At 47.5% G+C, this 14,198-nt stretch overlaps 1 protein-coding gene across 3 annotated transcripts in view; it reads left to right on the plus strand.

Moving 5' to 3' along the window:
* The window catches only part of SH2D3C (SH2 domain containing 3C), a 78,564-nt gene that overhangs the window by 57,287 nt on the left and 7,079 nt on the right, over positions 1-14,198 (plus strand). For all 3 annotated transcript variants that reach the window (XM_081847490.1, XM_081847491.1, XM_081847492.1), the window contains 4 exons: positions 6,822-6,950; positions 8,208-8,656; positions 11,602-11,726; positions 12,575-13,146. In XM_081847490.1, the coding sequence (XP_081703616.1) occupies positions 6,822-6,950; positions 8,208-8,656; positions 11,602-11,726; positions 12,575-13,146 (1,275 nt within the window). The remainder of the gene's footprint in view (positions 1-6,821; positions 6,951-8,207; positions 8,657-11,601; positions 11,727-12,574; positions 13,147-14,198) is intronic.

The following is a 14,198-nucleotide window of genomic DNA, read 5'->3' on the forward strand; positions in this document are numbered from 1 at the left end:
ACGGAGTCCCACAAAAGGTGGTGGTCTCCCCTTCCATGGAGGTTTTAAAGCAGAGGTCACATGGCCACCTGTCATGTATGATCTAGTTGAGATTTTTGCTTGGGTCCCTTCCAACTCTACAGTTCTATGATTCTTTGATTCCCAGCGAGACCCACCGGAGGAGCTCTTAGGAGAGACTCCTCACTATTAATTATTAATATTTTTAAGGCTGGGTTTTTAGGGTTAGCTGCTATACAAAATTATGCTTAGGCTTTCATAACTGCTCTTAACACTTTTTACTCTCTGTCGTGCACTGGTTTTATTGAGTGTTTTAATGTGTTCTGGATGCTATTTTTGAAAGCTGGCAAAAGCACTTTGTGATACGGTAGTATAGAAAATCAATTGAACAACAAACCAATCAACCTTGTAAGGTATGTGGCTACTTTATTTTCATTTTAGCCCAGCGTGATTTACTTCTTTTAACCCCCGAATCCCAGGTGTCAGTCTGTCTTAAATTCAACAAAGCGAAAGGCTGTCCAGTTTTAGTGATCCTTGCGTTTAAGTGTAGGAGAAATCTGCTGCTGAGTCAAGGTCTCACCTAGTCCAGCATTCTTAATACGGGGATCCTAGCATCTGGAAGGTGTTAGAAGACCTGAAAACATCTCTGCAAAGGACATGGGAAGCTGCCTTATACTGATGCAGACCCCTTGATCACGCTCACTCAGTACAGTGGTACCTCAGGTTACATACGCTTCAGGTTACATACGCTTCAGGTTACATACGCTTCAGGTTACAGACTCCACTAACCCAGAAATAGTGCTTCAGGTTAAGAACTTTGCTTCAGGATGAGAACAGAAATTGTGCGGTGGCGGCGTGGTGGCAGCAGGAGGCGCCATTAGCTAAAGTGGTGCTTCAGGTTAAGAACAGTTTCAGGTTAAGAACGGACCTCTGGAACGAATTAAGTACAGTGGTACCTCGGGTTAAGTACTTAATTCATTCCAGAGGTCCGTTCTTAACCTGAAACTGTTCTTAACCTGAAGCACCACTTTAGCTAATGGCGCCTCCTGCTGCCGCGCCACCAGAGCCCGATTTCTGTTCTTATCCTGAAGCAAAGTTCTTAACCTGAAGCACTATTTCTGGGTTAGCGGAGTGTGTAACCTGAAGCGTATGTAACCCAAGGTACCACTGTTCTTAACCCGAGGTACCACTGTATTGTCCACACAGACTAGCGGCTACCTTCCAAGGTTTCAGGCGGGGTCCCTCCCAGCCCCTCCTGGAGATGCTGGTGATGGAACCTGGGGCCTTCTGCACGCAAGGCAGGTGCTCTGCTAATGAGCTTCTCCTTCATTCTGCCACACCTGCCCAGAGCATCGCCATGCTACTTCTCACCCACCAGAGTCCCTGATTCAGCGATGCTGAGACATTACATCATTGCCTCGCCTCTCCTCCAGGGAGAGGAAACCAGCGATGGGGAGGAGAGCAGGGGAAATGGGGAGGGTGGGATTGTATGTTTAAGGCTCAGGTGCACAAGGGCATTAGCGAAATGGGGCATTAGCAGAAAGCTCATCTTTATGCAGAAGATTCCCTTTTTAAATCTGTCATTATTATTCATTAAACCAGCCGGCATGACATGCAGCAGGGCTAACCCTTTGTGGGGTTTGTTTATGCCTCTCTGCACAATCTGTCAGAAATATTTTGGGACTGCATGGGTGGTGAGGGGGGGGGGTGGAAGGACTAGCAGTTTCCTACTAGCGCATTATTTCAGTTCAGATTTGCCAGCTGCTTCTTGTTGGTTATTGTTCTCTCTCTCTCTCTCTCTCACTCACTCACTCACACACACACACATCCCTACACCCCTCTGTAGAATACGGTCGTCTTAGCTTATCTGTGTTGGAAAGGGGCAACCTTGCTAATACACACACACAGAGAGAGAGAGAGAGAGAGAGAGAGAGAGAGAGAGAGAGAGAGAGAGAGAGAGGAGCTTTCATTAAATCCCTACAGGGAGCTAAGGATTTGGAGGGCAAAGAACAAGGAAAACTAATAGGTAGGCTAGATCAGGCGCGATTAGTCCAGGCCTGGCACCTTAATCCCATCTGCGCTGTAGTGATTTGGGACAGAGCCTGGCAGAATCTCCAGGGCTCGTTCACCAAAGTTTGGATCCCGTCAGTTCTGTATGGAAGGTATAAAGTTCCTTGAAAATTAAGCACGGGGCCAGACTGAGGGTGGGGAGGGATGTTGGCCATTTTGTTGTCAATGTTCAGGGCCACCAGGAAAAGGGCCGTGGTGGGTGTGGCAGGTAGGAAATGATGTCCCACTGAATACCAGGTCTTTCGCATTGGAGGCAATGTTGAGGGCATGATCAGGAAACAAAGTGTGGTTCGGAGCTGGCTTAAACTCAGCCACAAATTCTTTCTTTTTCCTTTTGCCATTGATAAAGCCACTGCCTTTGAGCCTTAATCTTCTATCTTTAAAGCACATTGCAAGCAGGAGTCCTTTGGAAAATGTTGAGGACATTTTCCGTGAAAGGAATTGGTAGTGCTGTATCTTAATATTGTAGTATCTCCTCTTTCCAGATGTCCTAGAGCAGACATCCCCATACTCAGCCCTCCAGCTGTTTTGGGACTACAACTCCCATCATCCCTAACTAACAGGACCGGTGGACAGGGATGATGGGAACTGTAGTCCCAAAACAGCTGGAGGGCCGAGTTTGGGGATGCCTGTCCTAGAGGCAGCTGAAATATTCACACAGCCACATATTTGAGGGGAAATGGAGATAAAACAGAGTTTTATCTACCTGTTATACAGATAATGGTCAGGGTATTCTGCTACCTTAATACAATAGTTGGTGCATAAATGAGGCATAAGGAATTAATTCATTGTTAATAATACTGTTGATTGTGCCGATTGGGATTAATATACCTAGCTTAGCCATGCCATTGAGTTCATGGGTCTGCTCAGAATGTGGCTAACGTTAGATACAAGCAACCTTTCGCCTGCAATTCCAACCATGTCTACTCAGAAGTAAGTCCCACTGAATTCCATGCTGAAGTCAACACCTTCCTGCACTTCATCTTACTGACTGCAGACTGGAGCAATGTCTTTTTCTCACGTCCTATGCCCCATTTTATTGCATAACAACCCAGCCTGAAGAAGACCTTTGTTCAAAAACCTGCTCGCGGTGTTTTCATTTACCCCAATAAGAGGTGCTTTGTTGTTGTTGTTGTTTAGTCGTGTCCGACTCTTTGTGACCCCATGGACCAGAGCACGCCAGGCACTCCTGTCTTCCACTGCCTCCTGCAGTTTGGTCAAACTCATGCTGGCACCTTCGAGAACACTGTCCCACCATCTCGTCCTCTGTCGTCCCCTTCTCCTTGTGCCCTCCATCTTTCCCAGCATCAGGGTCTTTTCCAGGGAGTCTTCTCTTCTCATGAGCCTCAGCTTCTTCTCATGAGCCTCAGCTTCATGATCTGTCCTTCCAGTGAGCACTCAGGGCTGATTTCCTTTAGAATGGATAGGTTTGATCTTCTTGCAGTCCATGGGACTCTCAAGAGTCTCCTCCAGCACCAGAATTAAAAAGCATCATTTCTTCGGTGATCAGCCTTCTTTATGGTCCAGCTCTCACTTCCATACTCTTGCTTTAGGTATGTCCAAATGGGTGTTACTTATGGGAGTGTTGTGGTTAGAACAGGCTTCTGCTTCCCATTAATTTGAACCAAAGGCATGTTAAGTTGCCCCACTCTCCCAGTGCTGCAAAACCAGCATGGTTTCTTTACAAGTGGTAGTGGCTTTGCTGAACTGAGTTGCCTAATGAGAGAGGAGATCAGGAAAGCAGGGGTGGGGAGAACCACCTGCTGCTTGGTTGAACAGGGCAGAAGACTCTGTGGCAGCCACCTGAGCCCTTCCGCTGACGAGATCTTTGTTTCCAACTCTCCCTGCCACCCCATTGAATGACTTTTGCTGAGCTTGCATCACCCATTCCCTAGCCTGCTGAAAATCTTCAGGCCGACTGAAATAACCTAATGTCAGGCACTGTGTGTTTGGTTGCTGTGATGGGAGAGGCAGAAGGAAGATTCTTTCCCCAAAGGGTAGCTTAATGCAAATGTCCCTCTTGGGACAATGAGTAGGGCGAGGGGAAGGCAAGAGGCATGCCTGAGGTTCCTGGTCTTCCCATCAGTAGTGCAAGCAGGGACTGACTTTGGGGCAGAGGCGAGGGTCACAATCAGCAGAACTGGAGGGGGATGAGTAGAGAAATGCAGCAGGCTGCGAAATAATACACATTTCCCTCTAAAGAAGGTGCTCCCCACCTAAGTCTAAAATTACCTGACTCCACCACTGGGTCCTTTGTGCACTCAAGCACACCAATCAAGGTGCATCGCCTCAGAGTTGGCTAGTCAAGCTGATCTGTCAACTGACTCTTCTCTGCCGACAGGCCTTTCACAGGAGAAACCACTTCACAGCTCATGTTAGCTGACGATTCTGTTTACACTTGGCCTGGTTCCCAGCCAGTGGCAATGCCGGCAGCAGCAGCCACGTGTGAGTGACTGAGGCATCACTCCCAGTGGCTGGTTAACCAGGGTCAGGACGCCTGCCGATAAAGAGGCTTTGCCAGCACAGGAGGCTTTGCCATCCTGGATCACCACCCCTCCTTCAGGCAAGCTTCGGCCCTTCATTTCGCTTGCACGTTTTATTCATTTTTTAAAAACCATTGCTACAAGCCTTGCTACAAGCACTCCAGGGAGCTGGGAAATCATCCCAGAACTGGTAGTCATAAACATTGTAAGTAAGGGCCTACATTACAGCTTCTTTCCCCACCCTTACCATATATATCAATATGCTGATGACACCCAACTTTATCTGATGATGGATGGCCACCCTGACTCGGCCCCGGACACACTGACCAGATGCTTGGAAGCTATGGCTGCATGGGAGCTGGTTGAAGTTAAATCTTTCGAAGACAGAGGTCCTCTGGCTGGGTCGGGACATGGGGTTGGGGGGCCAGCGCCTTCTGTCAAGAGCTTGGGTGTAACCTTCGACTCCTCCCTTTCCATGGCGGCGCAGGTTGCAGCCACAGCAAAGGTGGCATTTTTCCATCTCCGCCGTATCAAGCAGTTGGCCCCTTACCTTTCTCTGGCCACAGTGATCCATGCGACGGTCACCTCCAGGCTTGATTATTGTAACTCGCTCAATGCGGGGCTGCCCTTGAAGCTGACCCAGAAACTCCAGCGGGTGCAGAATGCCGCGGTGAGGCTCCTTACAGGGTCCTTGCCGCGGGATCACATTCATCCAGTGCTTACCAGCTGCACTGGGTCCCGGTGGACTCCAGGGTCAGGTTTAAGGTGCTGGTTTTGACCTTTAAAGCCCTATGCGGCCTAGGACCCATGTACCTACGGGACCGCCTCTCCTGGTATGCCCCACGGAGGACTTTAAGGTCCACAAATAACAACACTTTGGAGGTCCCAAGCCTCAAGGAGGTTAGATTGGTTTCAACTAGGGCCAGGGCCTTTTCAGTACTGGGCCTGACTTGGTGGAACGCTCTGTCACAAGAGACTAGGGTCCTGCGGGACTTGACATCTTTCCACAGGGCCTGCAAGACAGAGCTGTTCCGCCTGGTCTTTGGTTTGGACTCAGTCTGACCCTTATGTTTCCTTCCCCTCATGGTTTTGAATTATGGGTTACTACTAAAATGAGGCTGCATTTTAAATTGTATTTTAACCCATATTTTAATTAACTGGTTTTTTCCTTCTTTTTCTATTATGTTTTATTGTAATTTTTTCGGTGTTAGCTGCCCTGAGCCCGGTTCTGGCTGGGCAGGGCGGAGTATAAATAAAAAGTTTATTATTATTATTACATGAGAGAGACAGAAGAACATAAGGAGAAGCCTGTTGGATGAGGCTAATAGCCCATCAGGTCCAGCATTGTGTTCTCACAATGGCCAACCAGATGCAGAAGCAGAACCTCTCCTCTCTTACAGCAACTGGGATTCAGAAGCATTGCTGCCTATGGCTGTTAGTCATTGATAGCCCTGTCCTCTGTGAATTTGCCCAATTCTCATTTAATGCCATCCAAGTTGATGGCCACCATTGCCTCCCGGGGGAGCGACTTCCCTAGTTTGACTCTGTGCTGCATGAAAAAAGCGCTTTTCTAAATATTCCAACATTTAGCTTCATTGGATGCCCACGAGTTCTGGTGTTAGGAGAGAGGTAACTTCTTGTGGAATTCCAATTCATTTTTACATCATTTGTCAAAGTTTTATGGGGATGTGAGTGGGCGGGACTGTGACTTGGTCTCCTGGGCAATTGGATGAATTGCTTTCTTGCCTCTACTGTTCTCCTCTCGCGTGTAAACAACACTGATTAGAGATTCAGGGGATCATTCAGATATTGGATCACTTGACAGATGAAGCAGCTGATTAAAGAGAGTCAGTGTCCCAGTGGTGCCTCAGCCATAAAGGCTCCCTCTTTCCACTACTCAGAAGAGAGGAGGGTCTTTTTGGTAGTGACATCTGCCATAGGGAACAGCCTCTCTTCAGAAATACACCATGTGCTCACTGTGCTATGCTCTGAGTGCTTGCTTAAAAACTACTTGTCCACTCGTGCATCCCAGGACATTCAGAATTGAAATGGTTCAGATATGTCCGCTTCAGTAAATACTGCCTTTCTTTGGATATTGTAGTATTCTGATTTATTTTTTTTTATTGTTGTCGTTGATTTTATTACCTACCACCCAGTGTCAGGATAACACGTGGCACAGCTTGGCTCTGGCATACTGGTTGTGTCCACCACTGAAGGCTGACTTGGTGGCACCTCATTTAAGGCTCTTTCTCTCTCTTTCTCTTCCCCCAGTTCTCCAAGGAGAAATATATCCTTGACTCATCACCAGAGAAGCTTCACAAAGAGTTGGAAGAGGAGCTCAAACTCAGCAGCACGGACCTCCGCAGCCACGCCTGGTATCATGGGCGTATCCCCCGAGAGGTGAGGGGCAGCTGGAAGATCTCTGGCTAGAGGAAGCCCTGTGTGTCCGTGAGCTGTGTCTGTGCAACAGTGAAGAAGGGTGTGGGGTGGTCTATGAGCCCCCTTGACTTTAGCTGGATGCTATCATGGCTGCCTGGGTCTCCTCATCCTCCTTGGTTTGGAGCAGGAGTGTCACAAAGCTCCTTCCTTTATACATGGGATTCCCCAACTGTACCCTTGCTTTGTTCACAAGCAAGCTTCACCCTTTGGCAGGAGTGTCTCGTTCCCACTGACCTGTGGGAACCTGGCCTCCACAGCAGGGTTGTTGCTATGGCTGTGACTCGTGGAGTAGATCTGGTAGACCATTTACTCAAATCCCCTGCTTGATGCAAAACATCCAGAGAACCTGTGGCCTTCCAGTAGTTGTTGGCATGCATCTCCCATCAGCCCAATGAGGGACAATGGGAGTTGTAGTCCCAACAATTTGAGGCTCGCAGGTTCCCTTCTCCCAAACATTTGTGGGGAGATATCACCCCCTTAGAGTGGAAAAGGCTGTAAACCAGATGCCGCAGATGTGCTGTTGCCCACAGAGCAACCACAGCGCTGCAGGAATTATTGGGAGCAATGGAAACGCCCACCCTACAGGTGGAGCACACCTGGGAATTTACAAGCACACTGTGTGCTCACTCTCCAACAGGGAAAATTAGGATCCTGACTCTAAGATTGGACAAGATACGAATCCAAGAGAGATTAAATAAACAGCCAGTTATAGGAAACAAGACTGCTTTCGTTGTTCTTCAGGCTTAGCATCACTAATCTGAGACTCTTGCTGTAAAAAGATAGGACTTTCAGTTAACAGTATAATTGTGTTTGGAAGAGGGCAGCACTCCCAATAGATGGGACTAATGTGGGATATATGAGAATGATCATGCCATTGGGGAATCCCTCACCCCTGCTCCAAAGGCTCAAGTTTCTCCACCCTTTAGCCCAATAGTTCTCAGCCTTTTGAGACCAAGGACCCATCATTAGTCCAAACATGGTACCCTGGGAATCTGTGTTCCTGAACTTTAGTTAGTGGTGAGAGGACAGTGTTCTCTGCACGTGATCAGAGGCACAGTTCTTCCCAACTCACCTTCAGAATGGAATCCTGCTCTCGTTCCAAGACGAGAAGCTGTTGTTTTTTTAAAAAGCCATTCATCTGAGCAAACAAAGGGCCTCCCACTTTCTTTCAGGGCACTGCAATTTTTTCTTAAACAAACCTTCCATCTGGTCTTTCAGGTGTCTGAGAGCCTGATTCAGAGAAACGGGGACTTCCTGATCCGCGACTCACTCACCAGCCTTGGGGATTATGTGCTGACGTGCCGTTGGCGGAATGAGCCCCTCCACTTCAAGATCAACAAGGTGATGGTGAAGTCCAGCGAAGGCCGCACTCACATCCAGTACCTCTTCGAGCAGGAGAGCTTTGACAATGTGCCAGCCTTGGTGCGCTTCTACGTGGGCAACCGCAAGCCAATCTCTGAGCAAAGCGGGGCCATCTTCTACTGCCCCATCAACCGCACTTTCCCGTTGCGCTACTTGGAGGCCAGCTATGGACTTGCCAATGGGAAGCACAGTGGCTCGCACAGCCACTCCAGCCAGAAAGGGGGGCACATCAAACGGAGGAGCATTACCATGACTGACGGATTGACGGCTGACAAGATCACAAGGGGTGATGGGTGCCCAACCAGGTAAGCCTATACAATAGCAAACTTGTTCTCCAACAGCCAGTCTACATGTAGCCAGAATGGCACCGTCCACATACAATGAGACAGCATCAGCAGGCTTGGGGGAACTCCCAAGAGTTATAGAAAGACAAAAGGAGGTGGCAAAGGGAGTCCTAGGGAGGGGACTGCCAAACACAGACCAGTGAGGTCTGAGCAAGTTCATAGGCATGGAATGCTAACTGTTGCAGGGCAGGGTAGGCAGAAAGCCAGCGGGAGAGGAAATGGAATGGAGCATCCTCAAGAGGGTGTGGTTGGCTGGATGGCACCCTGACCAAAAACATTGCGTACTGCAACAGGTTGTTGCAGAGCGCCCTTGTGGATCCAGCTTTCTATGTTAAGGGAGACCAGCTATGAGTGTTAGAGAACCACCTTTGCTCTTGTGCAATTTCTACTGTGGACTCCACTCTCAGTGGTGGACTGCCTCTGTTGTCTCAGCGGCTGTACCTATTTCTCTCAGCCCCTCTAGTTGGCGTTGTCTTCTCTGCTCTGGGTTGCATTCAACCTCAGAGGAGACATATAGAAAATGATGCATGTGGGTAACTTAGGCCCCTTAGTTTTAATTGGTCTGTTCTGAGTAGAACTTAGTTAGCCACAACCCTCTGGCTCCAAGGGAGACAGTGATCATGAGCTTGTATCCTTTAACACCTGCTCATAGACATACAACTTCAGGGTTCTTTTCTGGAGACAACTGCATGGAATTGAGGTTACTGCAACAGGCACAGTTATGTAAGAAATGCCAGTATTGCTTTTCTCATTTGTGGGAACTGGGAAGAACCAACAAATTACCAATATAAATGAATATAATTTCATTTGCAGGCAGTGAGTGAAATGGCTTTGCGGCTTGAACTGCAAGTACAGAAATATAAAATAGCAAGAGATTTCGCAATTGCAAATCCCATCAAGTACCCAGGCCCACATTGCCTGGGCCATAAACTGAAATGGTTCCTATTGGGGGCAGGGGGCTAGGAAATTGCTCCTAATGGAGTGTGTCTTGGGAACTGGACAGAGTTGCATTATGGACCGCAGTGCACCAGGCATTGGGGTCAACATGAAGGTTCAGACAGGGAGGGAGAGGAAAGTGGAGAGAGACTCTGTTAATTACCTGTCCTGAGGAAGGGAAGGCAAAAAGAAGCAATATCCTGAGTTGCTGGCATAGGCAAGCATGGGCTCGTAGGAGGACAGTGCCTGGATATATTGGAGAGCAGCCAAGGCTAGAAACATCCAGGAAAAGGGTTCAGAATCAAGCAAAGATGAGGTCAGATATATAGATTGTTCATTAAATTTATATCCCTACCTCCTGAATTCTAATGAGTTCTAGCTCTGAGTCCTACAAATCAGTTCACATTTCCTGTAACAGAGGAGTGGGGAGGTCAGACGAAGGTGTGGGGGAATCAGAACCCACAGCTAGGTGACTGAGGTGCCCCTCATGGGGAAAAGATGGAGGCATTTCCCTGGAAATTTCCCAAGTGAGGGCTTTTCCACACTTACCTTTCCTCTGCTTATTTCCAGGCACGGTCCACACTTTAAAGCTCTGTGACCAACGCAACCTCCCCATTTTTCTTTTCGCTCCAGAGCTTTCTGAACAAAAACCTGCTCTTTAAAGCTGAATCGGAGCAAATGGCAACCTGCAGAAAACCCAAATTGGTGTTTGCTCCGATTGAGTGCTGAAGAGTAGGTTTTCGTGGGAAATACTTCAAGGCAACAACAATGCTCTTATACAGAGCGTTAAAGTGTGGACCTGTACCTGGAAAAAGCATTGCAAAAGGTAAGTGTGGATAAGTCCTTAGACTTAACTACCAGGGGAAGATGCTTGTTAGGGGAAGCCTCTTAATTTCTTTCTCAGAATTAATTAACAGCTGAATAGAGGTATCTTCACTTGCTTATTATTTATTTATATAAACTATTTCCAGCCAGAAGGTAATCCCAGAGCAGCTTGCAATCATGAAACGTTAAAACCTCATATATAGTAAAATAACAACAAACAAAATAGAAATCAATAAAAATAATAAAATATCAGATACACTTGCATTAGGTACCGGTATAACAAAAGTTTCTGGGGACTCATTAGGCTTATTATACTCATCATTGTTCACATTGTGGGTAGGTGGGAAGACATGAAACTATGGTGAAGGTCCTATTAAAACCACTATAGCTTCCTCTGGTTCCTTGGCAATGGCACCACACTCATTTGTTTGGCTATGTGCAAAGTAAACAAAGGGCAGCATTCAGCTGTGTGTAGACTCTTTGAAATGAATGAGCAGAACTAAGTTAGGTCCATTGAATTTCAGTAGGTCTGCTCTGAGTGGAACCTAGTTGAATACCACCCACGGTTCTGAGGTTTGTGTGGAGTTCCAGCTGAACCAAGCTTCTCAATAGGAAGAGGTTTGCTGCTCTGGGTCTGAAGAAACTGAAGCATCTTCTGTATATCCCCGGGGCTCGTAAGTCCCCCTGTGTGAAATAGAACTCCTGCTTTTGAATAATACTTTACTTTTACGGTACTGTGGCCTTCACTTAGAACCGACTCCCTTGCTGGCTTATGCAATTTGGTAATCCATCCTCCATGATGAGGACTGTGGCTGGGTGATGCCACCACACATCTCATACAGAAAAAGTGTCCCAGCTGATGGAGACCTTAGCATCCTGGACCCAGACTAGGGCACCACACAAACAGAACAGGCCCATGTCATTGGCAAAGTGAGGCGACTAAGATTGAGGGAAGATAAAGCAGGTCCACTTGATGTGGGCATTGTGCTTTTCTACAAACAGGCAAGAGTCCCTAGCCGCTGCACTTTTTGCCTTAATCAAAGCAACAATGCCCACTTATTCCATGGGTCTGGCCCCTTAGTCTGGCCCTGCTTGGTCCTCTTGGGAGGATTTTGTGCCAACACCTTCTTTTATCCTTTGCCTAGCGTCTCCTTGCCACATCACCGAGACATCATCCGGAATTGTGCGGTCAGTGTGGATCAAATCCAAGACCTCCACTCTTCAATGTCTCCCATCTCTGAGAGCCCTGCAACTGCAGCCTACAGCACAGGTAGGAACGGTTTTCAAAAAGCAAATAAAAATAAAATGGAGAGGGTGAGAGAAATATTCAACGTATAATAAAGAGTAATCACAATGGCATGTGAGAACTTCTCCCTGCTCTTTATAAAGCATTTTTGTCCTGGTCTTTAGTCCCAAACTTTCTGGTCCTTTCCAGATTATCTTTTATTAAGTCCTCCTACATAAATGGGCTGCGTAATTGTTTAGGGGACTTTTTTGGCAGAGGTTGCTGCTGTTGGTGCTGTTAATTTTTATCTTTATTGTGGATCTTTTGATTTATGTGGAAATTGTTCAGTTTGGCTGTGTACTTTCTGTTGCTTTGTTTATTGTTTATGGCTACTTTTTGTTATGTTTATAGTTATGTTGGAAACGGCATTGAGCATAGTTTTAGCTTTGGAAACGCAGCATAGAAATAAATGATAATTTGTCTGCACAAAACTTGCAGGGAGGTCATATGATGTCAACTATTGAGCGTTCATTCTAATTTGATTTTGGGGGTTGGGGGTTATACTATGCTGTGTTAAGTAATTATTATCCCACACTTCACAATGCTTTTTCCGCAGGTTAAGTAGTCGAGGGCTGATTTCTTGGTGTATGATAAAAACCCTTCGGTTTCCACCATCAAAGCTTTCAGGGGAGAATTTGCAACAGTTTGGCACCATTTTTGAGTGAATTGGATGTTCAGATTTTTGATGAAATTGTTATAAAGCGGCAACATGGGCACACCCAGATGATTGTGTGGACCTCATAACACATTACCATTGCAAACCAAATACTTGTTTTGCTGCCTGTGTCCACTCTTACAATAAAAAAAACCCCTTTCTCTACCTCTCTTTGCAGTTACTCGGCTAAAACCACAGACTGGCCAAGCGGGCAGTGGCATAACCCCGTCATCCCCCGTCATAAGACGCTCCAGTGAACCACAGCTGTGCCAAGGAAATGGTAGCAAGGCTGATCAGTCCGACAGCCCCCACTCGACCCCTTCCCATGGCTACTCAAGGGCCTCTCCTTCTCCCTCGGTCAGCAGCTATAGCGATCCGGACACAGGACATTACTGCCAGCTCCATCCTCCTTCCCCAGTTCAGTGGGACAGGCCAACTGCAGAGGGCAAACAGATGCCAGCCAAGAGCTACGTCGAGAGGCTAAAAGGGGACGAGGGCCAGAGAGGGCTTGCTCTGAATGGCTCTGACGTGGAGGTGGGGCCCAGGAAGAGACTGGATCTGAACAGTGTGGGCTTTGTTGTCCCTGTTGTGGAAAGGACCTCCTCCTTCAACCCAGCTATCTTTCAGTCACTCCTTATCCCTCTGGAAAACAAGCCCCTGGAGATGGCAGTGCTCAAGAAGGTCAAGGAAGTCCTAGCAGAAGTGGACGCCAAGACTCTGGCCAAACATATCACCCAAGTGGATTGCCTGGTATGGGATTTTGGGTTGCTGGTGGCCTCTTTGGGCTGCCTCTCGTTCAGAATAGGGCCAGTTAGTACCAGCTGTGCTGGTGGCATTGCAATAATAATAATAATAATAATTTATTATTTAAACCCCACCCATCTGGTTGGGTTTCCCCAGCCACTCTGGGCAGCTTCCAACAAAGTATTAAAATACAGTAGTTTGTTAAACATTAAAAGCTTCCCTAAAGAGGGCTGCCTTCAGATGTCTTCTAAAAGTCTGGTAGTTGTTCTTCTCTTTGACGTCTGATGGGAGGGCGTTCCACAGGGCGAGTGCCACTACTGAGAAGGCCTTCAGCACTGGACCTCAGTGTCCGGGCAGAACGATGGAGGTGGAGACGCTCCATCAGATATACTGGACTGAGGGTGTTTAGGGCTTTAAAGGTCAGCAGCAACACTTTGAATTGTGCTCGGAAACGTACTGGGAGCCAGTGTAGGTCTTTCAAGACCGGTGTTATGTGGTCTCGGTGGCTGCTCCCAGTCACCAGTCTAGCTGCCGCATTCTGGATTAGTTGTAGTTTCCGGGTCACCTTCGAAGGTAGCCCCAGACAGAGCGCATTGCATTTGGACACTCTGAATTCTGTTTGGGTGATCAGCTCTGGGCTGACCTGCACATTCAGAGAAAGCACATGTAGGTTGGTCACCAGTCTTATATTCCACATTGATTTGATGTGACGATATGCCTGGGACCTTGTAGGAAATTAAAGTGGTGACCACCTGGAGCCAAAAGAAGGATTACCTCCACTGGACAATCCTGCTGGGAAGGGGTCCTGGCATAGAAGGGGGGTCGTCTGGTGGTGGTTGGGGCACTAACTTATGAGAGGGCATACCAGAGAGCACCATGCCAAGGGCCCCCAGGGGCTTGTGCCCCGAACCCCAATTTTCCCTGGCCCTCCGTAATTCAATCACAGGTTCATGGAAAATTAATGGCTGCTAATTTATTTTAAGTCTCATTACACAGGATGGCACGCTCTGGGCTTTAAGTGTTTGCACTGTGATGCCCGTCTCTCTTGTCAGCGCCAA

Source organism: Podarcis erhardii (genome assembly GCF_964252035.2).
Source record: "Podarcis erhardii genome assembly, chromosome: Z".
Classification (NCBI taxonomy): domain Eukaryota; kingdom Metazoa; phylum Chordata; class Lepidosauria; order Squamata; family Lacertidae; genus Podarcis; species Podarcis erhardii.